Genomic DNA, 25,836 nt, shown 5'->3' with positions numbered 1-25,836 from the left:
CCCTCTTGCATCATCACCTCAGGTCTTGGTGATATTTAGCCAGTAATAATCTGTCAGTCATGGAATTATGATTGCTGAATTTTATTTGCTAGAATTTTATATAAAATGTATTACTGATACCTGTGCAACACGCCTATGGTTTTCTTAGTTCCTCTTTTTTACCAGATTTTAAATAAATTTCATGGAAAAATTAAAAAATTATATAACTATATATTTATTTAAATTATATATAATTATATATCATGTATTTAAATCATGTACTATATATAGTTATATATAACTTGTATATAGTTACCTATAATTTAAATATATATAGCTTTATATATTCATTTTTTTTTAAAGATTTCATTTATTTATTTGACAGAGATCACAAGTAGGCAGAAAGGCAGGCAGAGAGAGAGGAGGAAGCAGGCTCCCCACGGAGCAGAAAGCCCGATGCAGGGCTCGATCCCAGGACCCTGAGATCATGACCCAAGTCGAAGGCAGAGGCTTTAACCCACTGAGCCACCCAGGCACCCCAGTTTTATATTCTAATGGCATGCCTTTTCCACAAACTAGGGAAGAAAGAAAAGGAACCCACTTATAAGATTTATTTATTTGGGGCATCTATAAAAATAAATAAACAATAAAGATTTATTTATTTATTTGTAGCTCAGTCGGTTGAGTGTCTGCCTTCAGCTCAGGTCATGATCCCAGGGTCCTGGGATCAAGCTCCACGTTGGGCTCCCTGCTCAGTGGGGGGCTTGCTTCTTCCTCTCCCTCTCCCTCTGCCTCTCTTCCCAGACTGTGCTGTGCTCTCTCTCACTCTCTCTCTTAAATAAATAAATAAAAACATTTTTTAAAATTATTTATTTATTTTAGAGAGAGTATGAGTGTGGGGAGGGATGGAGGGAGAGGGAGAGAGAATCTCAAGCAGACTCCCCACTGAGCACAGAACCCGACACGGGGCTTGATCTCATGACCCCAGGATCATGACCTGAGCTGAAGCCGCGAGTCAAACACTCCACCAACTGTGCCACCCGCGCACCCCAGACTATACATTTTTAGACTACTTCATATCAAATAGGGAGTATTTTAAAACTATTAAGTTAGCAGTTAATATCAAATATTATTCTGTACCAGAGTCTCATCTTTTTCGGACATATTCTACAGAAAAAAACAATGCTTAGAGAAATATTTTCGGCAATGTTTTCATTCATTTACCCATCCATTAATTCATTCAATGAACTTTTATTGAAGCCTGCCACGTACCAATCACTGCACGGGGGATACGGAAGTGAGTACACACAGTACCTGTCCTCAGTGAGTGTAGGGCCTACTAGAGGGAGACAGGCCTGTTAAGAAATAAGGGTTTTTAACTGCTTTCTGCAGAAGTAGGCAGAAGGCGGGATCAGACTATCCTGCCTGAGCACAGGGAGGTCAGAAAGTCTTCACAGGGGCACCCAGGTGGCTCAGCTGGTTAGGCATCTGACTCTTGGTTTTGGCTCAGGTTATGATCTCAAGGTCGTGAGATAGAGCCCTGCCTCGGGCTCCACGCTGGGTGCGGAACTTGCTTAAGATTCTCTCTCTCCCTCTGTTGTTCCCCTCTGTCCCTCCCCCACTGACCCATGCTTGCTCACTCTCTCTTTCTCAAATAAGTAAATAAAATCTAAAAAAAAAAGAAAGAAAGAAAGAAAGAAAGAAAGAAAGAAAGAAAGAAAGAAAAGAAAAAATCTCCACAAAGGAGGTGATCCTTTCACTGACTCTTGCCAAATGAGTAGGTGTTTACCTAGCACAGGGGAATGATAGAGGCAGTGGGGCACAGAGGTGTTGGAGCTATGGGACACAGACTCTGGAACTTTGGGGGACTATCAGGGAGTTCAATAGGTGAGAAAGAGAGATGGTACATATCAAAATAAAACAGATGATGGAGGGTTTATATGTATAGGATGTGAGCTTTTATGCTATAGGACATATAGGCATCAGAGGATTTGAAGCAAGGCAATAACATGATCAGATCTTGAACGCTCAGTCATGGCGTGAAGGACGTATTGAAGGGAGGTGACCCTGGAGGGATGGAGGCCATTGGGACCGCTCAGCGGTCTGCACTAGCGGGGACTAGGCTTGAGCGGCCATGGCAATGGAAGAAGGGATGCGTGAGAGGTGTTGGAGAGCTAGAATCCACAACACGGGTTAGCATTTGGCTGTAGGATGTGAGAACAGTGAAGAGAAGATGTCTCAAAGGGAACAGATCTTGGAAGAAGTTGATTTTAATCCTGTAGAACTGGAGATTTCCAAGAGGAGTTTCTAGAGCTGTAGGGAGCCCAGTGAGGAATTCTTGTCAGGAAATACAAGTTTCAGAGCCACCGGCATTCTGGTTGTGTGGTTGAGAAGGGCGTGAAGCGTACCTGTGGAGACGGGAAGGGAGGAGAAGACAACTGCAGGCAGAACTGGCAAGGCTCTGATGTCTGGAGGGGGCAGAGGAAGGGAGACACCGCAGGAACAGGAGAGAGGGGCAGCCAGAGAGGGGGGAGAAAAATGAGGAGTGGATGGTTCAAGAAGCCACAGCTCAGAGAGGAACAGAGTCTGATGCTGCAGAAGCAAAACAAAAGGGGAAGAACAAAGGAATCCACTAAATTTAGCAGTAGAGTTCACAGATAACAAAACAGAAATATAATTTTTTTTTGCAATTCAATTTGGCAACCGAATATTTAAAAGTTTCAAAATAAGGGGCGCCTGGGTGGCCCAGTGGGTTAAAGCCTCTGTTTTCAGCTCAGGTCATGATCCCAGGGTCCTGAAATCGAGCCCCACATCGGGCTCTCTGCTCTGCAGAGAGCCTGCTTCCTCCTCTCTCTCTCTGCCTGCCTCTCTTGCCTACTTGTAACCTCTGTCTGTCAAATAAATAAATAAAATCTTCAAAAAAAAAAAAGTTTCAAAATAACAACACTGCCCGGTGTTGGTGATGACATGATGCTCTACCAACTGCCCAGGCGCCCCTATACTTTCTTTTTTTTTTTTTAATCCAAAAGAATATAAAGTTAACAGAACTTTTTCTGGGGAATAAAATTGGAGGAATGTTTACCCTCTGGATGTTGTTAGAATTTTTATCAAACTGTCATAGAAGACTTATTATCCAACTACGGTAGATATTTTCCTGAGAAGGGGAAGGAGGTCATTGTTAATATTTGCCAGAGAAGCTACCAGACGCTTGACTGCTGTGGGTTTCGGAGGAAGGAGAAGCTGAGGAGGTGGTGGGACATTGTTTCCAGTGAGCTGGTCCGGACACGGGAAAGAGAAGTGGCTAATGGAGTGGACCCTGGAAGAAAGAGGAAGTTATTTTTAAGAATGGACAGACTTAAACATGTGCAGAGACAGTGGGGCAGAGGGGAGTAGAGAGCAGTAGGGGATGTGGGGGGGGGAGGAGGTATCTGTGGGCAGAGTCTTAGAAGGCCAGGTGGACGAATTCATCTTGAGCCAGAGAGGGGACACCCTTTCTTTGATAAAGAGGAACAGTCCTCTTTTCAAGGATTTAAATTCTATCTCATAGGGAAATGAGATAATGCGGGCTTTTTTTGTTTTTTTTTTGTTTTTGTTTTTGTTTTTGTTTTTTTTATTAATTAAAAACTATAAGGGCACCTAGGTGGCTATCAGTTAGGCATCTGACTTTAGCTCGGTCGTGATCTCAGGGTCCTGGGATCGAGCCCCATGGCGGGCTCCCTGCTCAGCAGGGGGTCTGCTTCTCCCTCTCCCTGTTCTCTTTGCCTTCCCTGGCTCGTGTGCGTGCTCTCTCTCAAATAAATCTGTAAAATCATAAAAAACAAACAAACAAAAAACTATAGTACAGACAGAGTGAAAAAACTGAGTTGTGCAGCTGAATCAGTTCTAGGGGAATTTAAAATGGGCCAGTGACTCCCTCCTTTGAGGGGTGGGGAAGTCAGAAATCTGGCCAGAGCTGTTCCTGGCTCTGAGTCTTGAGACCCCCAGCTCCGCTCGCACTGCAAATGTACTGTGACACATCATGACTAGCAAGGAAATCTTGTGGCTGGCCCAGGCCAGTGACATCCTAACATTTTGAGGTGTCATCAGAATTTTGTCCCCCTAAAAGCCTGGGGATCCCAAAGACCTGGGGTGTAGCATGGATACATCTCTCCCTTAAGAACACGTCCTCTTTCCTTCCCTCCCAAGATTTGGAAGTACAATTGAAAGCTGGAGGCCTGAGATGGTTGCCGTGAGCCATGAAAACCTACAAAGTGCCTGGCGGTAGGTGACCGTCCGAGACTGCTCCTGCTGTGTCTGAGGGCAGCCTCTGTGGTGCCGTTTGCTCTGTCCCTCTCTCTGGCAGAATCCCCACCCTCCCCCTCTGGGGTCTCGGGCCGGCCTCCCTCAGCTGGGCCCTCTCAGCTGGCCTCCCTCAGCTGCCCACCCCCCTCAGCTGGCCCGCCTTGCCTCCCAGGTGGGCACTGAGCCTCCGGTGTCAGGGAAGCCGGAATGTCCTCAGCGCCCTTCGGAAGGCCGTGGAAGTGGACTTCAAGGACAAAAACAAGTACCAGTCCCAGGGCATCTACCTCTTCACGGGGGGCATCCCTGACCAGGACATGGTGAGTAGGCCTTGTCCCGGGCATCCTTTGCAACTCTGCATCTTCCCCTCGATGGATGCCTAGCAATAGATTTCTCCAGCCTGATTCTCCAAACTAGACGTCAATGTGCAGAAGAGCTACCTGGGGGTGTTATTAAGATGCAGATCCTGGGGGCGCCTGGGTGGCTCAGTGGGTTAAAGCCTCTGCCTTCGGCTCGGGTCGTGGTCCCAGGGTCCTGGGATCGAGCCCCATATTGGGCTTTCTGCTCAGCGGGGGGCCTGCTTCCTTCTCTCTCTCCCTCTCTCTGCCTCTCTGCCTACTTGTGATTTCTGTCTGTCAAATAAATAAATAAATAAATAAAATCTTAAAAAAAAAAAAAAAAAAGATGCAGATCCTGTTCTGGAAGGCCTGGCCTGGGACCTGAGAGTCTGCCTTCCTCGCAAGCTCCTGGGAGATGTCCATGCTTCTGGCAGGCTCTCGGGTCCGCTCCCCAGCCGTGCCCTATAAAGACAGAGAAACGGTGGCCCAACCCCAGTTACCTTTCTTTCCTTGGTGCCACATATTAGACGAGGCAGCCCACAGGCCCCGAGGAAAGAGGAAGGATTAGGCTCCTCGGACCTGAGAGCAGCCCCTCCAGGAGCCCTCAGCCACGGGGGCCCTCCGGCCCTCTCTCTCCCTACAGCCCCTGCTCAGCGCCTACATGGCTGAGGCCTGTGGGGGCTGCGACCTCCAGCTGAACGTGTGTCTCTTCTACGTGGGCGAGCCTCAGATGGACCTCACGCCCCCGCCCCACTATGCCAGCCGCACTGACACAGCCGCCGCCTACCGGGAGGTCACCCGGGCTACTGCTGGGCGCTTCCACTGGTTCGGAGACACAGGTGCGTGAGGGTAGGGAGGCCCCCCCACCTCCATCCTTCCAGAAGGTACCAACATAGCTCCCTGGGCTGTGGATGTGTTCCAGACGAGGGGCATGGGAAACACCCCACTCGGAAATCTCCAGAGCCCCTATTCTGGAGACGGGTGGTGATGAGGGCCACACAATGATGTGAACGTACTTAATGGCACTGAATTGCACACTTCAAATGTGGTCCAAATGGGGGCCGCCTGGGTGGCACCGTCGGTTAAACATCTCACTCTAGGTTCCTGCTCAAGTCCTGATCTCAGAGTTGTGAGATCGAGCCCCGCCTTGGGCTCCACGCTTAGCACAGAGTCGGCATGAGATTCTCTCTCCCTCCCCGTCTGCTCCTCCTGCTCATGCTCTCTCTCTCTCTCTCTCTCTCTAAAATAAATAAATAAATCTTCAAAAAATAAAAAAGGGGGGTTCAAACGGTACATTTTAGGTTAAGAATAGTTTACCACAATTTTTTAAAGTAAAAAAGAAAAAAAAAAAAGGAAACCTACTTTAAATGATTTTATTTATTTATTTTTTAAGTAAGCTCTATGCCCAATGTGGGGATTGAACTCACAACCCCAAGATCAAGGGTAGCTCGCCTTATGGACCAGGTGTCCTGACTTAAAAATATTTTAGAATGTCACAGCTGGAGGGGCCTTGAGTGTGCCTTAATTTAGCACTTCCCAGAAGGTGATATGTTAACAGCAGGAGGTTGGCAAGACAGGTGAACATGGAACACAAAGCAATGATTTCTTTTATTGCAATAGTTGTAGGGAATCAGAACATAACACCCCAAAACACGCCACTGTGCCAGAAGGATTAGGTTGAGCTCAAAACTGAGAAAAGAGTGAAGCAGTTCTCCTCCCTCCTTCCACCCGCATCTGCCTAAAAGCAGAACATAAATTTCCATCTTAGGTGTCTCCCTCTCGTGTCAGGAGGAGGAGGAGAAACACGGGAGACCACAAACCTTACTAAAACAAGGTCCATCATCCCTCAGTTCCCTCCCTATATTTGCCTTCCCATAGTCGGCTGCCCCTAAGAGCCTAACCCCCTTCCCTTTGTCCTGTCACTTCCCTGCAAAGGAGCTGTCCTTGGTTTTTGTTTTTGGGGTTTGTTTTTTTTTTTTTTTTAGATTATTTATTTATTTATTTGACAGACAGAGATCACAAGCAGGCAGAGAGGCAGGCAAAGAGAGCGGGGGAAGCAGGCTCCCCGCTGAGTGGAGAGCCCGATGTGGGGCTCAATCCCAGGACCCTGGTTTCATGACCTGAGCCGAAGGCAGAGGCTTTAACCCACTGAGCCACCCAGGTGCCCCTGGTTGTTTTTTTTTTTTTTTTTTAAGATTTTATTTATTTGAGAGTGAGAGAGATCACGATAAGGGGGGAAGGGTAGAGGGAGAAGCAGACTCCCCACTAAGCAGGGAGCCCGATGCAAGACTCAATCCTAGGACCCTGAGCTGAAAGCAGATGCCTAACCAACTGAGCCACCCTGGTGCCCCAAGCTTTCCTTGGCTAAGACACCATATAGGCCCCATCTTCCAATCATACCCTCTGAATTACTGAGTTTCTCCTGCCTGTGTGCCTGCTGCCCATGTTAAGATATTCTGTTTTTCCCTTGTTAATCTGTCTTTGTCAGTTTTATTCGCCCAGCTGGAGAAATCTAAGAGAATAGAGAAGAAGTTTGGGTTATTTTTTTCTCCCCTAAAGAGTTATTTGCTTATTTTAACATTTCATTAAAAAGTGCTAACTTTGGGACACCTGGGTGTCTCAGTCAGTTATGCAACTGACTCTTGGTTTCAGCTCAGGGCATGATCTCAGGGTTGTGAGACTGAGCCGTGCAAAGAGGTTCTCTCTCTCTCTCCGCCCCTCCTCCACCTCCCCTCGCACTCTCTCTCTCTTTCCTCTCAAATAATAAATATATCTTTTAAAAAAAGGGGGGTTAACTTTATGGGGGGGCCTGCCTGACTCAGTAGAGCATGTGACCCTTGATTTTAGGGTCATGAGTTCAAGCCCCACATTGGACCTAGAGCCTACTTAAAAATAAATAAAAGTTTTAAAAAAAAAGGCATTAACTCTCTACTGTCAGAAGTGACATGAATTTACTTTTTTCTTTTTAAAATGTATTTATTATTTTTACAAATTTTTATTTATTTACTTTTTTTTTTTTTTTTTAAGTAGGCTCATGCCCAGAGTAGAGCCCAATGCAAGGCTTGAACTCATGACCCTGAGGTCAAGACCTGAGCTTAAATCAAGCATCAGATGCTTAGGGATGCCTGGGTGGCTCAGTGGGTTAAGCCTCTACCTTCGGCTTGGGTCATGATCTCAGGGTCCTGGGATTGAGCCCCACATCGGGCTCACTGCTTGGCGGGGAGCCTGCTCCCCCCACCCCCGCCTGCCTCTCTGCCTGCTTGTGATCTCTCTCTCTCTCTGTGTCAAATAAATAAATAAAATCTTAAAAAAAAAAAAAAAGAATCAGATGCTTAGTCCACTGAGCCACCCAGTCCCCCTTAAGTTTTCTTTTTTATTTATTTTATTTATTTTTTTTAAGTTTTCTTTTTTAAAATATACTTTTAAATATGTTAGATAGAGGGGCACCTGGGTGGCTCAGTGGGTTAAGCTTCTGCCGTCAGCTCAGGTCATTATCCCAGGATCCTGGGATCAAGCCCCGAGTGGGGCTCTCTGCTTGGCGGGGAGCCTGCTTCCTCCTCTCTCTCTCTGCCTGCCTCTCTGCCTACTTGTGATCTCCGTCTGTCAAATAAATAAATAAATAATCTTAACAAAAAAAAAGTCTTAAAAAAAAGTGTTAGATAGACATTATAGTGATCATTTCACAGTATATGCAAAAGTCCAGTCGTTATGTTGTACACATGAAACTAACATACATCAATAATACATATGCTTTTAAGTAACTTGATAAAATATATATAAAGGAGATAATGGTTTAGGTGGTATGCAGGTAAGGGGAAATGGTGAAGTTCCCCCACGTTGTTAGGATACAGCAGAGACTGAGGTTCAGGACGCACTAGTACATTCCACCTTCTCTGGTTTACAAACGAAGAAATGACTCCCAGGGACATGAGTTACCTGTGCTTATAAAATTAGTGGCATAGCCGGGACGCCTGGGTGGCTCAGTGGGTTAAGCGGCTCAGGTCATGATCCCAGCGTCCGGGGATCGAGTCCCACATCGGGCTCCTTGCTCTGCAGGGAGCCTGTTTCTCCCTCTGCCACTCTGTCTGCCTGTGCTCACTCACTCTCTCTCTCTCTGACAAATAAATAAATAAAATCTTAAAAAAAAAAAAAATTAGTGGCATAGCCAGGGCTGGAACTCTGCAGCCCCTGTTACCCAGCTCTTCCCATGGAAAGTGCTAGACATACACATTCAAGTTATCGTTGGTGACTAGTACTAATAATAGCACACTGTCTAGAACAGTTATTACAAGCGAGACATGGTTCCAAGCATGTTACATATATTGTTATTCGTTCCTCACGATAACCCTATGAAGTGGGTTACTATTATCCCCATTTTACAGATGAGAAAGCTGAGACAAAGAGCCCAAAACATACAGGTAGTAAGAGGTGGAACCAGGAGTTGAACGCAGGCCAACTTCAGAAGCTGTCTTCTTAGTCGTTATAGTCCAGTCCCTCTCAAATAAGTCGGCAATATTCCCTGCAGACACTAGATACTTCAAATAATACAAAGATGGGTCTTTTTATTCACTTTTATTCACTGGAATAGCAGGACCGTCGCTCTGAATTCATCCTTCCTCTGGGTGAGAGGTTGGCTGGGCCAGTGCCCCTGCTGGGAGCCGTGCTGTACCTGCCCATCGCCTTCACCACCGGATGGCATGGGGGTGGGGCTGGTCAGCTCAGGTCACCTCCACACAACCCTGCTGTGTACAGATGTGGACGCTTGCCGGGATCTACACGCCTTCTCCATGCTCACGGTGTGCTTTGTGTCTAGGTATTTACGAAAGCGATGACATCAACGCCATCATGTCTGAGATGGAAAAGGCTCTCAACTACTCCCAAAAGGTAGGCCTTAGATGGGGAGCAAATGACTGTCCTTCTCTAGTATTGTCTTGGGGCTGCCGTATAAAGGACCACAAACTAGGCGGCTTAAAGCAAGAGAGATCTGTCCTCTCAATTTCAGAGGCCAGAAGTCTAAACTCAAGGTGTCAGAGAGGCCATGCTCCCTCTGAGGGCTCCAGGAAGAATCCCTCCCTACCCCTTTCGAGCTTCAGGTGCTGGCTGGTGTTTTAAAAAATTGCACGCGGGACGCCTGGGTGGCTCAGTTGGTTAAGCGGCTGCCTTCGGCTCAGGTCATGATCCCAGCGTCCTGGGATCGAGTCCCACATCGGGCTCCTTGCTCAGCAGGGAGCCTGCTTCTCCCTCTGCCTCTGCCTGCCTCTCTGTCTGCCTGTGCTCACTCTCTCTGACAAATAAATAAATAAAATCTTTAAAAAAAAAAATAAAAAATTGCACGGGGTGCTTGTTAAAAATAGGAAGGGAGACTTTATCTGAGACCACTACAGTAGAGGAGAGAGATGGAATTCAGCTCTGAATACAGCCAAGATAGCTAAGGGTTTATAGCCAACTTATAGCCAATATAGCAAAAGGGTCAGTGGACAGAAATTTACTAAGAGGAACTTAATTAGATATTAAGGGTAGGGGGATTCTTGCCAAACAGGCTTAACGGGATTCTTTGCTAAAACTTGGTTTAATAGGCCAGAGTCAAGGCTGAGTCAAGAAGAGCTCTCAGAGACCAACTACAGTCTAGGCAAGGACAGAGTGCTTGTCACCAGCAATCCTTGGCATACCTTGGCGGTGGCAACACAGCCCCCAGTTCTGCCTCCACCTTTTTTTTTTTAATTTTATTTCTTATTTGACAGAGAGAGAGAGATCACAAGTAGGCGGGTGGTGGGGGGTACTTGCTTCCAGGACCCTGAGATCATGACCTGAGCTGAAGGCAGAGGCTTAACCCACTGAGCCACCCAGGCGCCCCTCTGCCTCCACCTTCAACAGGCTCCCCTCCCCGGTGTGTGTCTGCATCTGTTCTCTTGCAGGGACTCCAATCCTTTTGGATTAAGGGCACACCCTTCTCCAATATAACCTCATTAACTTACATCTTAATTACATTTACAAAGACCCCATTTCCAAGGAAGGTCACGTTCACATGTAGAGGGGTTTTGGACTACCACACATTTTTCTGGGGGACACGACTCATCCCCTATCTGCTTCCCTCCCCATGTCTTGATCCGCTGTCACCCAAGGCTTTGGATGAAAGATGGGAGTTTCCTACAAGTCATGGTTAAGGTCTGTGTGCTAGTATCCTTGCCTCCTTGGAGGTCCTTGAATGTGGGAGCTCATTCCCAAACTCATTCCTCTGCTTGGGGCGTCTGTGCCTGCCGTCCCCTCCCAGGTTGCTCTTTATCATTCAAGACTCACTAAAATGTTACTTCCTCAGAGAATGCTGTCGAGATGAGAGGGGTAGAAAGGGGCCAGGTTGTGTCAGGAGCCACGAGGACAGGGATGAGGAAATGGACATGAGAACTTAATGGAAGAATTGGCCAAATTTATGGCGATGGAAAGCATGGGAAGGAAGAGGAAGAGGAAGGAGGAAGAATTCCAGAGTAACTCCCAAGTTCCTTGCTGGGAGACCTGGTAGACAGAGCTGCCATTGACCGAGAGAGAGATAACAGGAGAGGATCCTGTCGGGATGCGGCAGGGTGGGCCTGGGACAGAGGTGAGTTTGTGGGGCTTGGGAGCTGACCAGTGGGGGTCCTTAAGACAGGGGGGAAAGTTAGGGGCTGGAGGTAGATGTGGAGCAGCCATGGGGGTAGACACATAGCATGAAGGGGGTCACGGTCAAGGTCGAGAGGGAGGAAGAGCCCATGAAGGAGACTCAGCCTGACTCGGCATTTTCATTGCGGCCAACTGCAGGGCGACATCCCCCTGACCACAGCGTGAGCTCCTGGGAGGGCAGGGCCATAGCTTCGGGTTCACTCCCTCCACGGCCTCCATGGCTTATCTGTGGCTCCCCAGCCATGCCACAGCTGCCCTCCCTGGAGGGACGCTTCTTTGGTGCTTTTTTTTTTTACTCCTTCTCAAGTGCACCTTAGTCTGTTCCCTCATCTGACAAACATTCATAAAGTGTTCATGGGCAGTAACGGTTCAACCCACCCTTCCTAGGATGTGATTTACATTCAAATGGTGTCTTCATTTGCTTGGAGAATCCCTGGGGCAGCTTTCAGGCAGTAGAGAAATGTGTTGGCAAAAGGCACCAGGTGTTAAACGTTATTCTGCCAATATCGGCCCCAGGGATGTGGGGAGCTAATGGGCGTATGTGGCGCTGGGTCTGAGTATGGAAAGCTCTGTCTTGGAACCAGACACACCTGGGTTTGAATTGAAGGTCCTCTACATATGAGTAGTGTGGCCTTGGGCATGTCCCTTAAACTCATGGAGCTTTGGGTTCCTCATCTCTAAAATGGGGCTAAGATAGCCCTTGCCCTAAAAGCATAGTTGGCATGCCTTGTTGGCAAGAGGGTTTGAGACCCCCAGGCATTGACTAGCTCAGTGCCTGAGACGTCCCAATAATACATGGGGCTTATTATTAATAGGATTGATCCCTTGTGCTCTCAGCCCCAGGAGCCATTCTAGGGATAGAAAGAGGAGTCCAGAGGCCCCAGTGGACCCAGTCTGTCCTGCTGTGTGTGTGTGTGTGTGTGTGTGTGTGTGTGTGTAGGGGTGTCACCTGCTTGGAGGCACACCATGGCGGGCGTGCTGCTCACCCTCCCAATCTCCCCTTGCAGTGTGCCTTACTGGTGTCTTCCCTGAAGAAACAGTCTGGAAAAGAACTGGAAAGTGCAGTTCTCCTGAAGGAAAAGCCGAAGATAGTCAAGCAAAGAAGTCAGCCCAAGAAAGTCTTTTCTTCCAAACCTGCAGCTGCCTCAGTGGCCAGAATGGTTTGACTCCCCTCCCTAATTACACACAGAGGACTTTGTTGCCACCTTGTCTCCTGGTCTTTCCTAGATCTTGACATGGCCTGGGCCAGGCCCCCAAGCCCCAGGCCCAGCAGGGGTGGAGGCAGGGTGTTCAGGGGTGAGCGTCCCCAGAGTACCTCCGGCCCTTACTTTATGGGAGAGGAGCTCCTCTGGGGGACCTGCTTCTCAGCCCTGGGGGTATCACCGGCCTCCTCGCCATCCACCTGTGACTCTCCCTGGCTACCTCAGCTTGTTCCCTAGCCGGTAGTCAGGACTCCATGGAATTGGCACCCACTGAGACATCTGACGGCTGTAAGGCAGGAGGACTCATCCAGAAGGGGGTCTCAGGGGCAAAGGAACTAGGGTATTAGGGTACATAATGGGCTCCTGCTGCCTGAGGCTTGGCAGGGACCCCGAGGGCCCTGAGGGTGGGCCCGTGCCTGCTCGGGCCTTATCCCCATCACAGCCTGTCACATCTGTCTTGTAAAATGTCCACCGCACTACAGAAACCAGAGGGACCTCCGAGGACCCCGACTCCAATGCTTGGAAGCCGACAGGCAGATATCCGGAGCCCTTCAGCACATCCCTGACCCACAGGTCCTTGTGAACACAGCGCATTTGCAGGATGAGGGAATCCATTTGGATCCCGTGTAGCTTACTGCCATCTCATTCAAAGAACTCTACCAGGTCCCAGGGGCCAGCCCTGAGGCAAATTCTGGGATGAAACCCGAGAGTCTTGGGGGCTACCGCCTGAGCTGGTTCAGCGGGAAGAGGCTCAGGCCGTACCAGGGCCTCCAAAAAGCCTCCTGGAAACAGGGCTGGGGGCTCCCTCAGGGGGCCAGCAACCAGGCCTTTTCCACAACAGCTCGCCCAGCCATGTGAGCTGGTCCAGGGCCCCAGGTGATTTTGTTCAACCATCGTCACTTTCCCCTTGTCCCAGGGAGGAAGAACTCCTCCCTTAGAACAGACGTGCCCAATAGGCCATGGAACTTACCTGAGTGGTTGTTTATTATGCTGGAGGCCCCGAAATCCCGGTCCAGCAGGAAGAAGGGCAGGTAACTAAAGAAAATTCTGGCAAATCCCATGGCCATCCTAGCATGTCTCCCTCGCTGTTAGTAAACACACACACGTGCACACACACACACACACACACGCATGTATACACACACCCCACACACATGCATACACTTTTTTTTTTTAAACCTCAAAACCCTCAGTCCTCGTCTACATCTGCAGCAGGAGATGGGACCAACATGTTTGAGATTCTGCTCCCAGCGGCCCCTCCCTTCACAGGTTCCTAATGGTCAGGTTGAGACTGGGGTTTCATCCCAGAATTTGGGAAGTCCGGGGAAGGCGAGGTCTCCGGGCTGGCTCCTGGAACCTGGTGAGTTCTTTGAATGAGGAAAGTGCCTGTGTGGACAGAGCCTCCTGGACATGCAGCCCCTGGGATGGGAGTGAGCCGCACACAGTCTGGGCCTGTCACGGAGATCAGGCCACTGATGGGAAAGACTACCTGTTTTCTAGAGCCTTAAAGATGACCCTGACAGAGAGAAGAGCTCCCCTCTGCACACTCTGACTTGGCGGCCCCCTGGCAGCAGAGCAGGTATCCCACCAGGTGAGGCCTGGCGGCCACTGAGCTCCCGGCCGGTGGGGGGAGGGGTGGCGGGCCCGGCGGAGGAGGAATTAGTTAGGAGTCACTGACGTGATGGATGATCCTGAGTCTTGACCACGGGCCAGCCCTTCCGCTAAGACTGTCCCATCGAAAGCTTACAACAATTCCTCCCGTGGGACAGCTCATCTCTCCGTTCCCCGTTTTACTGATAAAGACATGTAGGCCCAGAGGGGCTACGGACAATGACCAGGGCCAGCTGGTCGTGACAGGCATCCGTATGTTTCCTAAAGTATTCAGCTCATAGCACCAAGGCCATGTATCTTATTTCCAAGGTCAGAGACCTGGCAGAATGGTCCCGAGCAGAGCAGTGGAGTCAGTAAGACCTGGGTAGAATCTTGGCTCTGCCCTGACGGACTCTGAGTCCCCCTTACCTCATCTGTAACCTGGGGCACTGGGAGGCCAAAATGAGACAGGGGTCCAGAAAGCTCTTAGCACCCCGCCTGGGATACATCGGTGCTGGGTAAACAGCCACTGCAGCTACTGCTGCTCCAGGGGAGACCAGAAGGCTTGGGGTCATCCCAAAGGACCTCCAAGCCATCTTGGTGCCCAGGTTTGAGGGCACAGCACAGCTGGAATCGACAGGTCTCCAAGACAAAGCTGGACAGCATCGCCGGGTGACCCCACGGGACTGCTCCAGCCGACCGGCCTCTTGTCCCCTAGCGGCAGCCCGGCCCGTGAGAGAAGGGACTGCAAAACGGAGGAGAAAGACCACATGGAGGGAAGCAGAGACCTCGCTCTCCCTTTTTTATACAGAATCAGGGAATAACGTGGGTGAGTTGGAGACTACACCAATGTCTGAACAGCTCTGTCGCCCTGTAGGAACTGTAGGGTCAGCAGGCCCCGTGGGAGGGAGACCCCCTCCAGCTGTCCCAGGATGTGGGCAGCAGTGCCTACCCTCAAGCCACTCAGGTCGCCCAGCCTGGGGAAGGGGGCATGCAAATTCTTGACACTACTCACCCCCCATCCATCAGAGGACGTGTCCTCCACTCTCAGGCTGATGGGGAAATTGGGAAGGGAGTGGAGATGAGTGTCCTCAGGTCCCTACGGCTCCGCCCTTGATTACTGTGAAATGGTACAAATCCTAGTAATGATTCACTGAGGTGTGGAGAGGGGAGGTTACAGTCTGCTTCCCCTGATACCCCTGACAGTCTCCCTTCTACCCTTCAGCAAATTGCCCCTAAGGAATTTTCCAGCTGACTTGATTGACAGAGAAATTAACAAGCCAAAGTGGGGAGAGGAGAAGAAGAAGAGTGGAGGGAGGGGAGGCAGACAGGGTAACCTCCGCGTTTCTCCTAGGCTCCGTGTACAAGAAGTACCCTCAAGGAAGGGGCATACGAAGGGTTAGCACGTCCATCCAGTTGCCCAGGAAGGATACAGTTTGCTCAAGCCAAGAGGTACGAGGCCCTCAGCACCAGCACATGTCCCTCAGGCAATAATTCCTTCCACCAACCTTCCACTTCTAGGAAGATGGACGTACTTGGAAGTGGGGACAACCCTGCTTACAATGACTGCTTAATGTGGCAGGTGGGGAAAGAGTTAAGTAGACCTGCGTTTGAAACCTGGGCCTGCCACTTCCTAGCTGGGTGACCTTGGGCAAGTCATTTAGCTACACTCAATCTCTGTGTCCTCACTTGTAAAAATGAAGACAGTTGTTCCTCTCCGATAGAATTGACGACTGTTGAAGTATATGTTGTGTAGATCACTTAGTGGCATCCGTCTTTTGGTTGCAAGCAGCAGAAATCCCCCTTCTTGTCCCTAACCTGGAGGTAGAACATCTTTCTCCCCACAGCCATTCTTTAAACATCTGAGCTTGGTTCTGGTGGGGCCAATGCCGGAGCCATGCTTGATGGCGGTGAGCCTGCCCATCGTTGTATCTCTTACGGAGACAAAGAGACTGAGGTTATCCTCATTGGTTTAGAGCCTGAACTTCAAACCGATCATGACTTTCCACTGGAATTTTGTGGGAGAAGCTTGAAATAGATCCTGGGGAACCAGGAACATCCACCAGACTTAGAAGTAGCGGATGCTCAGTAAATTGTGTTCCCCAGTCCTGTATTTCTTGTGCATCTCTCCCCAGTGCAGGGGAAGGAATCCACATGCCACGGATGCTCGGTGAGGACCTGAGAACCCCACATTTTAAGCACGAGACAGATTTCAAACACAGGGTTTTAATAGATGAATCAGACCATCATTCATTTAAGCCTCTATTACCCAAGATAATAGTTCTTTCCTTTATTCTCAAGTGGGTAGCAAATTATGGGCTAAAAAAACTGAATATGGAAATCTCCAGATACATGGGTCCCAGCTGTACTCATCAGAAGTCAGTCCAGGGGCTGGTGTCAGCCAAATACTGCAGCATCCTGCCCAGCATAGAAATCAACGTGAGTTGTGGGTTTTGTTGCTCTCATTTCCTTTCTCCCACCCTCTCCCTGTGACCAGCCACAAACGGGCCAGTGTGTTGGGGGGAACTCCATGTGCATGTCTGGGCCACAGCCTCTCTTCCTGCTTCTATCCACAAAGTGGGATGGCTCTCCGCAAATGGAAAATGCAGATCCCATTGGAGGAAAAGTCAACCAGGGGAGGGCCCGCCCCCGCCCCCCTAGAGCTAGACGCTCCACAGCATAGGAATTGGAAACAGTAGCTGAGAAGAGCTCACTAGAAGTCTGTACCGCAATTCTGCTGATGGTTCTATCAGGATGGCAGGGGCTGGGGGCTTCCTTCCCCTCTCCACCCCAGGGGTGAGGTGACGGTATTCTCTAGTTTGTAGTTTGTTGTTGTTTTTTTTTTTTTCTTTGTTTTGACACTGGAACAAGGAAGTTTGGTACAAATGAAAAACAAATCATATGTTCTTTCTTTAGAAGACTGCGTTTTCTATTTCTACCCTTGCCATTTGATATGACATTATCAACAGTAGGGGAAACTAGAAAGCCAGAAGTAGCCACCGAGTTCAAAATTATTCACCAGAAAGATTTTATGGGAGTTTCATCATACTGTCTGTCCCCTTCTCTGTCTGTGGTCATCTTTTAGTTTGACATTTATGGACTTCTTGTCCTACCATTAAGGGTTTTCTAATTTAAAATTTAGAGATGCTATGTTTTTTATTATCACAGTGACCATATTTGGCACAAAACCATCATCCCAACTCCCCTTCTCCTTTTAGAATGATAAATCTGGTAGTTTGATCAAAGAAAAAAGCCTATAAGTAAATATATAATGCCTAATAGATGTTTTAGAAATTATTAACCACACCTGACTGAACCATTCACGGGGATGATGGGGTTATGAAGACGTAGCTGACGGAGGGCCATCTGCCTTGGCTTGCCTTGATCCAGGGGATAGTGAGACACATCCACTGGACGCCCAGGGAAATGGAAGCGTACATCACGTGCCTAGAGAAGGTGATGAGGCGCTATGTCCAGAGGCTGCAGTGGCTGCTGTCGGGTGAGCCTGCCTGCTGTCCTGGAGGGTGGGAGGGGCATGAGGGGAAGCGCACGTTCAACCCCAGGGACCAGGGCAAGTCCTTCCCAGGCCAGGTGCACAAACTGTCAGGTCAGGGGTGAGGCCAGGAGGGTCATCCAGGTACAACATGATTTCTGGGTTCCGAGGTCAGGCAAGCTGCCGGATGTCAGGGAGGAGCGTGGGTCAAAGGGCACCAGAGAGAATGCAGGCCTGTCCAGGCCCATCCTGCAAGGCCACGTGCCCCACCCTCTTGCCTTCCTGGATGTGACCGAGGTGCTCACCCTCAAGAGGCTCAATTCAGTATTGACTGGACCCCACAGGGGTCAACGAAGGTAGTTATGGGAGGGGGTCCTGAGAGAGAAGAGTCCCCTTGCTCTTTACAAAGAGCACCAAGGCCCCTTCAGGGCAGGCAAACAGGAGGGCTGGCCCAGAAGAGCCAGGCTCACACCCTAGAGAAGGGTGGGCTGGGGATCGAGAGATGGCCAGAAGCAGCAAGTCCGAGAGGCCAGGTAGATAGCTCGAGCTGGACAGGGGGGCGTTGAAGCTTTGGGGCCTGGACGGTTCCTGGGACAACAGGCAAAGCAAACAGGAAACCTTTTATAGAGGTCGCTAGGGGGAGGCCCTCAGGATCCTGTGCGAATTCATTAGGTCCAGTCCTCTGCAATAGAACTTGGTAAAACAGACCATGTGCAGTGGAGTAGAGCGATGACTGTGCTTCCCAAAGCCCCTGGAGGGGGCTGCCAGCTCCAGGTGTAGTTGTCGGGTCAGAGGCTGACATGGGACAAAGAGGTCGCGTGCCTCTCTCCAATCCCAATGCATGTTCACTGCTGGAAAGGGTGTGAAGACTAGTGAGGCTGCTGCTCCTTCCGCCTTCCGTGCCGTGAACGGAGTCCCCACCGCACACACAGGTGCGCACCCCAATGCCACCTAATACTTCAAACTCCACCAACACTTCAAAACCCAGGGCTATTTCACTTATTCACTCATTCATTCATTATTCAACCAGTATGGCTGCTCTCCTGTCAGGCCCTGGGGAGATGGTGGAAGGCGACACCCAACACAGCCCCTGAACTCATGGAGCATATGGTTTAGGAGGTAGATGTTAACCAAAGAGTCTCACAAATAAGTCTAATGTCACAAGAGTGATGCATAGAGAGGAGATGGGCATGGTGCAGGGTGAGCCTCTAAGGGGGCAACGGGCCTGGACAGGAAAATCATGGAGGGCTTTCCTGAGGAGGTGATATTTCAGCCAAGATCTGAAGAATGAGTAGATGTTAGCTGGGCAAAGAGAGGAAAGATAGGCATGTCTGAGGTGCTAGGGAGGCAGTTAGTGAAGGGATGTTGAACACAAAGACTAAAAGGAAGCTAATGTGAGGGGCGCCTGGTGGCTCCATTGGTTAAGCATCAGACTCTTGATTTCGGCTCAGGTCATGATCTCAGGGTGGTGAGATCGAGCCTCACACTGGGCTCCATGCTCAGTGAGGAGTCTGCTTGAGAATCTCTCCCTCTTTGCCCTCTCTTCTCCTCTTTGCCCCTCTCCCTGCTTACACATACGCTCTCTCTTTCTACATAAATTAAAAAAAAAAAAAAAAAGGAAGTTGGTGTAGCTGAGAGTGAGAGTTAGGGTGAGACCATCCCAGAGAGACGAGGCCATGCCCGGAATTAGTCTTTTGTCCTAAGAGCAGTTGGAAGCCACTAAATGTTGTGAATCAGGGGAAAGTGATCAAGTTAACGTGGGCAGTGATCCCGCTGGTTGCCATGTGCAACTGTTGAGGGGATGGAGTGGAATCAGGTAACCTCGTAGTAGGACAGCTAAGGGAAGGTGAGGGACTAGAGCCCGCTGGAAGAAGTGGGGATGACGGAGATGGATGACGGAGGCAGAATCAGAGAGATTGCGGAGGCAAAAACCACAGGGCTTGGGGACTGGCCCTGTGTTTCCACCATCCAGCTCCTACGGGGGATGTGGTTGGAGGTCCCTCGGATGGATGGATGGCCAGCCATCCTCATGGAACGTCTCCCATGCCTCAGGATGGCTCCCTTTTGTCCTCATGCTGACATGAGGGTTGCCAGAGAACAGCCCAGAGGAGTCGAGGCGGATTCCTGGGCTGGGGTCCAGCCAGCTCTGTCCACCTTTTCCTGGAGAGCAGCCTGTCTTTTCTGTGGCAGTTTTTCCATTGTTTCCACTGCTGCCTCCAATGAAGTCCCTGAGGTGTGACTGGAGGAGGCTGCATGCATTGTCAGCTGTCCCTCCGGCTTTCCCCTGGGTGACCTTCCATATTTAGCCCTGGGGCCAGGAGGGTAGGGCTAGCAGCTGCCTGACCGAAGTGCGGGTCAGAGGATGTGGGTATGAGTGTCAGCCCTCACCACCGGTCTGTGTGACCCTGGCCAGCCAATGGCCCTCTCTTTCCCCTTGGGATGAATCCCAAGTCCTTTCACCACGTCACCAGCTTCACCTCTTGTCCCTCTCCCTGCGGGTCTCTCCATCCCAATGGTCCTGATTGCCCACATGGGCTTTCTCTGGGTCCTGGAGCACGCCATGCTCTCCTCCCCCTCTCCGGCTCAGGCTTTCCCAGGCTGTTCCCTCCACACCTCCACCTCTTTCCTCCGCTCGCTACCGCTCCTCCTACAGGGGTAGCTCACCCACAGAGTTCAGATTCTCCCCAGGATGTGCTCCAGACACTGTCCGAAGCCATAACTGTTGATCTAACATGTGTCTTCCTTGCCCCACTCTCAGCTCCATGAGGGCACAGTGCCAGGCTCTACTGATTTCTGTTGACCTGCTAAGGGACTCCACACTCTGTAACATCTTTTCCAGCTCCAAACGATACTGTGACACTACTTTGTCCCATGGCTTAACTGTAGCGATGAGGAAACTCAAGGCCAGAGCAATTTTTTTTAAAGATTTTTTATTTATTTGAGAGAGAGAGAGCACGCGCAGGAAGGAGGAGCAGAGGGAGAGGCAGAAGCAGACTCCTGCTGAGCAGGGAGCCCAATGTGGGGCTTGATCCCAGGACCCTGAGATCATGACCCGAGCTGAAGGCAGACGCTCAACCGACTGAGCCTCCCAGGCACCCCAAGACCAGAGCAATTATAACCACTTGTGCAAGTGATCACAGCTCACGGGCAAAGCCAGAGCTAAAACCTTGACCTCCCAAAGCCCACACCACTGACCGGCTCTGCCCTGGACAACTGACGGCCCACCAGCACCACCACCAAGGCCATCTCCCAGGGGGCTGACATCTGATCGGTGATCAGTCAGGCAACAAGCATATTTGGCAGACCTGGTATTTGACGGCTGCTGTGAGAAAAATCACCCTGGGAAGGCAGAGAGGGAGCGTCCCCTCACTCCTTCCCTGCCTCTGCCCCACCTCGGAGCAGGGAGCCGCCGACTGTTTGGCGCCGTTTTGGAGAGCCGAGTGTGCATCCTAGTGGACACGTCGGGGTCTGTGGGCCCCGCCCTGCAGCAGGTGAAGACGGAGCTGATCCTGCTGATTTGGGAGCAGCTGCGGAAGCGCTGCGACAGGTGAGAGGCAGGGGCGTGAGTGGGTGGGGGGCCAGTTCGTGGGGCTTCCCTCTTCACCCTTCACGAGGCCTGGAGGCCCAGCTTGTTTGAGCAGTAAAGACCACCACACCCTGTTGCAGAGGTAAAGCAGCCTTTAGAAATCCATCTCGAGCCAGGGGACCATTGCAAGCAGCGCCAACGAACCACCAGGTGGCCTTGAATTGTGGATTTCAGCTGAACTTGATTTTTTTAAGAGAGGGGGCGTTTGGGGTTGTTTGTTTTCTCTAAGCAGAGAGGTGGGCGCTAGGAGACTGCAGGAGACTCTCCTAGGCTGGGACTCATTCTTGCCTTCTTATTAATAAGACTGAACACTTAACTGAGCACTTCCCACACGCCAAGCACTTTCCAGGCATGGTTTCCTTCAATCCTCACAGCGCCCCCACGCGCCCCGACGAGGTACTGTCGGTATTATCCCCATTTTTCAGAAAAGGAGATGAGGATTTAGAGAGGCTAAGTAATGCGCCAGAGATCGCCTATGCTGCAAAGGGCTGAGGTGGGAAGTTAGTCTATTTCGGTCTGCATCGGGAATCTTCGGTGTGTGTGGTCTCCTCCTTCTCCCTGAGGGGCCCCGGAGCCCGCTGAAGGGGCCTGACGCTGTCCTCGGGGTTACTTCAGCCAGCCATCTTCTAGCTACTCCCTTTCACCACCTCTCTGCCCCCCACCTCCCCAGCTTCAACCTGCTCAGCTTTGCGGAGGACCTGCGACTGTGGCGGGACACTCTGGTGGAGACCACCGATGCGGCATGCCACGAGGCCATGCAGTGGGTGACCCACCTGGGCGCTCAGGGGGGCACCTCCATCCTGCAAGCATTACTGGCAAGTCCTCCCACGGAGCCCAACCCCAGCAGCCAAACAGAAATACCCTCACCCCCTATACGGATACAGCCTGAGGCTTTCAAATTACAAAGAGCACTTTTAGATCCAATAAGTGCTACCTTATTTCAACTTCGGAACAGCTGAGGAAGAAAGGGATTCTTGTTCTCACGCTAGATGAAGACACAGAGGCTCAGAGAGGTTAAGGGACTCGCTGGGGTTAACCAGCCAGGAAGTGGGCTGTGCCCTTTCTCCTAAACCTTGGCAGCCTCCTTGGTCTGTGGACATGTGAGGGGTGGGGGGGATGTCCTCTCGCTCTTCATGGACGAGCCAGTGGGATCCAGTCAGACACACAGCAGGCAGCTGGTTTTGGCCTTTCCCGGTGAGCACCTGTCCCTGAGCCAGACCATCTGTTTGTGCGCCCTCTTTCAGAAAGCTTTCAGTTTTCATGATGTGGAAGGATTGTACCTCCTGACTGACGGGAAGCCAGATACAAGCTGCAGCCTTATTCTGAGTGAAGTCCAGAGACTCAAGGAGAAAAGAGATGTGAAAATCCACACCATTTCCCTGAACCGCTCAGGCAGGTAGGCAGGAAGGAGCCGGGTCCGAGGGGTGTTCCTCTCCCAGGGTTGTGTGTGTGAGGGCCAAGGTCTGAGCGACTCGCCCCATCCAGGGCCCCCCCTTAGACCCTGATCTCTCTCCTGGGCCCCAAGCTGTAAGTGAGAAAAGAGAAGGGCCCCGGCGGGTGCTATGCCAGAGTAAAGCCCTCTGTCCACATCCGAGAACCCAACTCCTGACTCTCTCCAGTCTGGAAGCGGTCGCGTGCCGATTCCCACGGGCGCGCGCGGTCTTCTCCATCCTGATCTTTCTCAGGAGCCCCCTGGTGAATGTTGAGGGGCAAAGAGCTTAAAGTAGCGTTGTGATGGTTGTTTTTGTAAACCATCACTGTAGAGGAACATGGGTCAGACCAGAGAGATTCTGCTTCTTTGGAAAAAGACTTTAATGTTACTGGCAAAACTGTGGTGACTTGGGTACGTGTTCGAGCTCTGTCTAGACCACGTGCTCCATGAAGGTCACACCCGTGTCCCCACCAGGCCTAACCCGGGGGAGCAGGCACCAGCTAGAGTAAGGACCGTGTGCTGGCCGTGTGTTTCCCTGCTCACCGGTGACAGCAGTCAGTCCACTTCCTGCGGCCACCGCCGCTGCCCATAAACTGACAGGGGCTGGACCTGTGATGCTGACTGTTCTCAAGGGCACAGAGCCTCCAGGCCCGAGGCTGCCCCACAGACTTGAGCTCCCCATAGGCCGGGGACGCTGCAGAGAGTTTGCCTGGCTGTCAGCGGGCTTGGTCCCAGCCCCTCTGTTCTCCCGACTAGGACAGCGGCTGACTTCCTGAGAAACCTGGCTGCCCTCACGGGGGGCCGCTACCACTGCCCCGTTGACGAGGACACACTCCTCAGAATCCACGGCCTATTGACCAAGGGCTTCGTGGACGAAAGGGTAGGTTTGCGGAGCCACGGAGCTGAGTCTGTTCAAATGTCTCAATATAATGTCCACAGAGGTGGGTTTCTCCCCCCCGCCACCCCCCCCCCCGCCGCTGCCCCTTAACTGGAAAGATCTCTGCTTCTCTTGTGAGACCAGGAAGTACCGGCTAGAAGGGCTTCTGCCTCCCTGCTGCTCTTCCTCTAGGCTGGCTCTCCTCAGGGTGGGAAGAAGCAGGGCACGGAGGTTTGTTTAATAATAGAGCGGTTCTGGGGTGCCTGAGTGGCTCAGTCAGTTGGGCTGAGTCTCGATTCTGGCTCAGGTCATGATCCCGGGATCCCCGGATCGAGCCCTACATCGGGCTCCCTGCTCGGCAGGGAGCCTGCTTCTCTCTCTCCCTCTCCCATTGCTTGTGTTCCTCCCTTGCTGTGTCTCTCTCTGTCAAATAAATAAGATCTTAAAAAAAAATAAAATAAAATTTAATTAATTAATTCAATCTTTAAAAAAAATAACAGAAAAGTTCACGTTCACTGAGCACTTATTTTGTGCATAGTCATTGCTTTATAGAGGCTACCCTTTTCAATCCTCTCAACCAATACTATACCCATTAAACAGATGAATAAATAGGCTCAGCAAGGAGGAGGAACACACCTAAGGATGTGGCAAATGGTGAAGCCAGAGCCCGGACGCCCACACTGTTAATATCTGTGCTTTGAATCCTGCCTATTTCTGTCTTCCAGTGTTCAGGTCACTGAAACAGATACTCAAATGATTGAAGTAGTAAATCTAGTACAGTCACGGTTTCCATCACGCATGTGCGATAAGGGGAGACGACCCACCATTCTCTCCTGACCAGACTGAAAAGTTATGCACATGTTTCTACCTTTTAGGAACATGGTGCTGTCAGTTATAACATTTTCAGGGCAACAAATGATCAAGTAAGACAACCAGAACCTCAAATTTCTTTTTGGTGGCTAAAGTACATCTCCCAGGACATGACATAATTTTTGGAGTCAGTGCTTTGCGTGACTCCTTTGTTCAAGTACCTCTTCTAGGGACAAACATTACAAATAGTTCAGAGAATAGAACAAGTCAAAGTAGTAAATATTCACCCATGTCCTTACAACACAGGAAAACAAATTGACAATATTGCGAGGGTCTTCAGATTAATGCCTCCACAAATCAGAGTCTTTGAATAGTTTCGGGATGCGGAAGGGGATCGTTCTGCTCTTGCCGCCGAGGGCAGACATGGTTTCATCTCTTCCTTACGTTCTCTTGCTGATCGTGAGAATTTGTGTCTTTAACCCTAGCCTCTAGAATTCCATTGGTTGACATAATGACAAAAGCATGTCTGCGAAGCTTGGTTTTACTAGGAGGACTAGGGAAAGGGAAGAACAGATTTCACCAGGTAACAGTGCCGTAAGGAGCGGGTACCACTTCCGTTCTGCTGGGAAGAGAGGGGCTGACTTCAGTGAAGTTCAGGGAGCATCTCGGGTTGCCACTGCCCACCCATTCCCGGCACGGACCCTCACACACCTTATCTCAAAGTGTCCCATTTGCAGAATGACTGCCTTGGCAGGTGGTGAGCTCTTTGTCCCTGGAGGTATGTAACCCAAAGCCTATGGATTTCCTGCCTTGGGTAGAAGGCCACATTTGATTAACTCTAAAATTTTTCTGCTGAGATTTTGGATTTTCAGGTTGCATCCAGTCATTTAATGGATCTAACTTCACGTTCATTTCCCCTTTCCAAGGATCCTGTGTTGCCACCGTTTGAAGGAGATGATTTAAGGAGATTGGCCCAGGAGATCACCAAGGCCAGAAGATTCCTCTGGAAGGCCCAGTCCTTCAGGTATGCCCTTTGAGCAACCCCTCCCACCTGCCTCGTGGCTCCAGCCCACCCAGACCCCAGGCCTCCTCGAGACCAGGTGCCCCCTGGTTATGGGAGCCTTCCTCCAAGAGCTCCTATCCTGCTTCTGCTCACCAGGCCCAGAAATCTGGGCATCAAGGGGGCCATCTTTCTTCATCTCTTGTCCACTAGGTCCCAAATCCAGAAGAAAAACAACATAGAACCAAATGTTACTCCTCTTTAGACAAGTGTTCTCAGGTAAGAGGAGATGATAGCCTCTCTGTCTTGTACGTATCCTCCAAGGGCCAGACAGCATGTCCTGTTTCATAGTAATGGCTATGGGGGAGGGGGACCAGAAATGATTCCTCTATACAGAAAGACCAGCCTACAAATACTCACAAATACTCACTCACTCAATGAGCATACATCGGCCCTGGGAAAGCTGTAACCCAGCATTCGTGCCCAGGAAACATGATCCCAGGTGCTAGGGCTCCCGGGAAGCTGAGGGAAGGAAAGCTCTGTCATCCTGGGTCCACCCTGATTTTCCTGCCCTCTCTCCAACACCCCCTAAACTCC

The 25,836-nt window shown here is 50.5% G+C and overlaps 1 protein-coding gene across 1 annotated transcript in view; it reads left to right on the top strand.

Annotated features, from left to right (window-relative positions):
• VWA3A (von Willebrand factor A domain containing 3A) overlaps positions 1-25,504 on the top strand; it is a gene marked incomplete at both ends in the record, with an annotated part of 58,007 nt that extends 32,503 nt beyond the window's left edge. Inside the window, 16 exon segments of the mRNA XM_080831697.1 lie at positions 4,165-4,239; positions 4,433-4,577; positions 5,239-5,434; positions 9,409-9,479; positions 12,257-12,409; positions 13,952-14,042; positions 14,760-14,870; positions 15,396-15,493; positions 16,343-16,480; positions 17,432-17,540; positions 20,937-21,081; positions 21,791-21,935; positions 22,365-22,516; positions 23,309-23,432; positions 25,166-25,263; positions 25,453-25,504. Coding sequence (XP_080687823.1) covers positions 4,165-4,239; positions 4,433-4,577; positions 5,239-5,434; positions 9,409-9,479; positions 12,257-12,409; positions 13,952-14,042; positions 14,760-14,870; positions 15,396-15,493; positions 16,343-16,480; positions 17,432-17,540; positions 20,937-21,081; positions 21,791-21,935; positions 22,365-22,516; positions 23,309-23,432; positions 25,166-25,263; positions 25,453-25,504 — 1,903 coding nt within the window.
• Positions 25,505-25,836: the final 332 nt, after the last annotated feature.

Source organism: Martes martes, assembly GCF_963455335.1.
Source record: "Martes martes genome assembly, contig: SUPER_18_unloc_1, whole genome shotgun sequence".
NCBI classification, from domain to species: Eukaryota; Metazoa; Chordata; class Mammalia; order Carnivora; family Mustelidae; genus Martes; species Martes martes.
The sequence above is the reverse complement of the archived record's forward strand: the minus strand, read 5'-3'. Positions and strand labels throughout refer to the sequence as shown.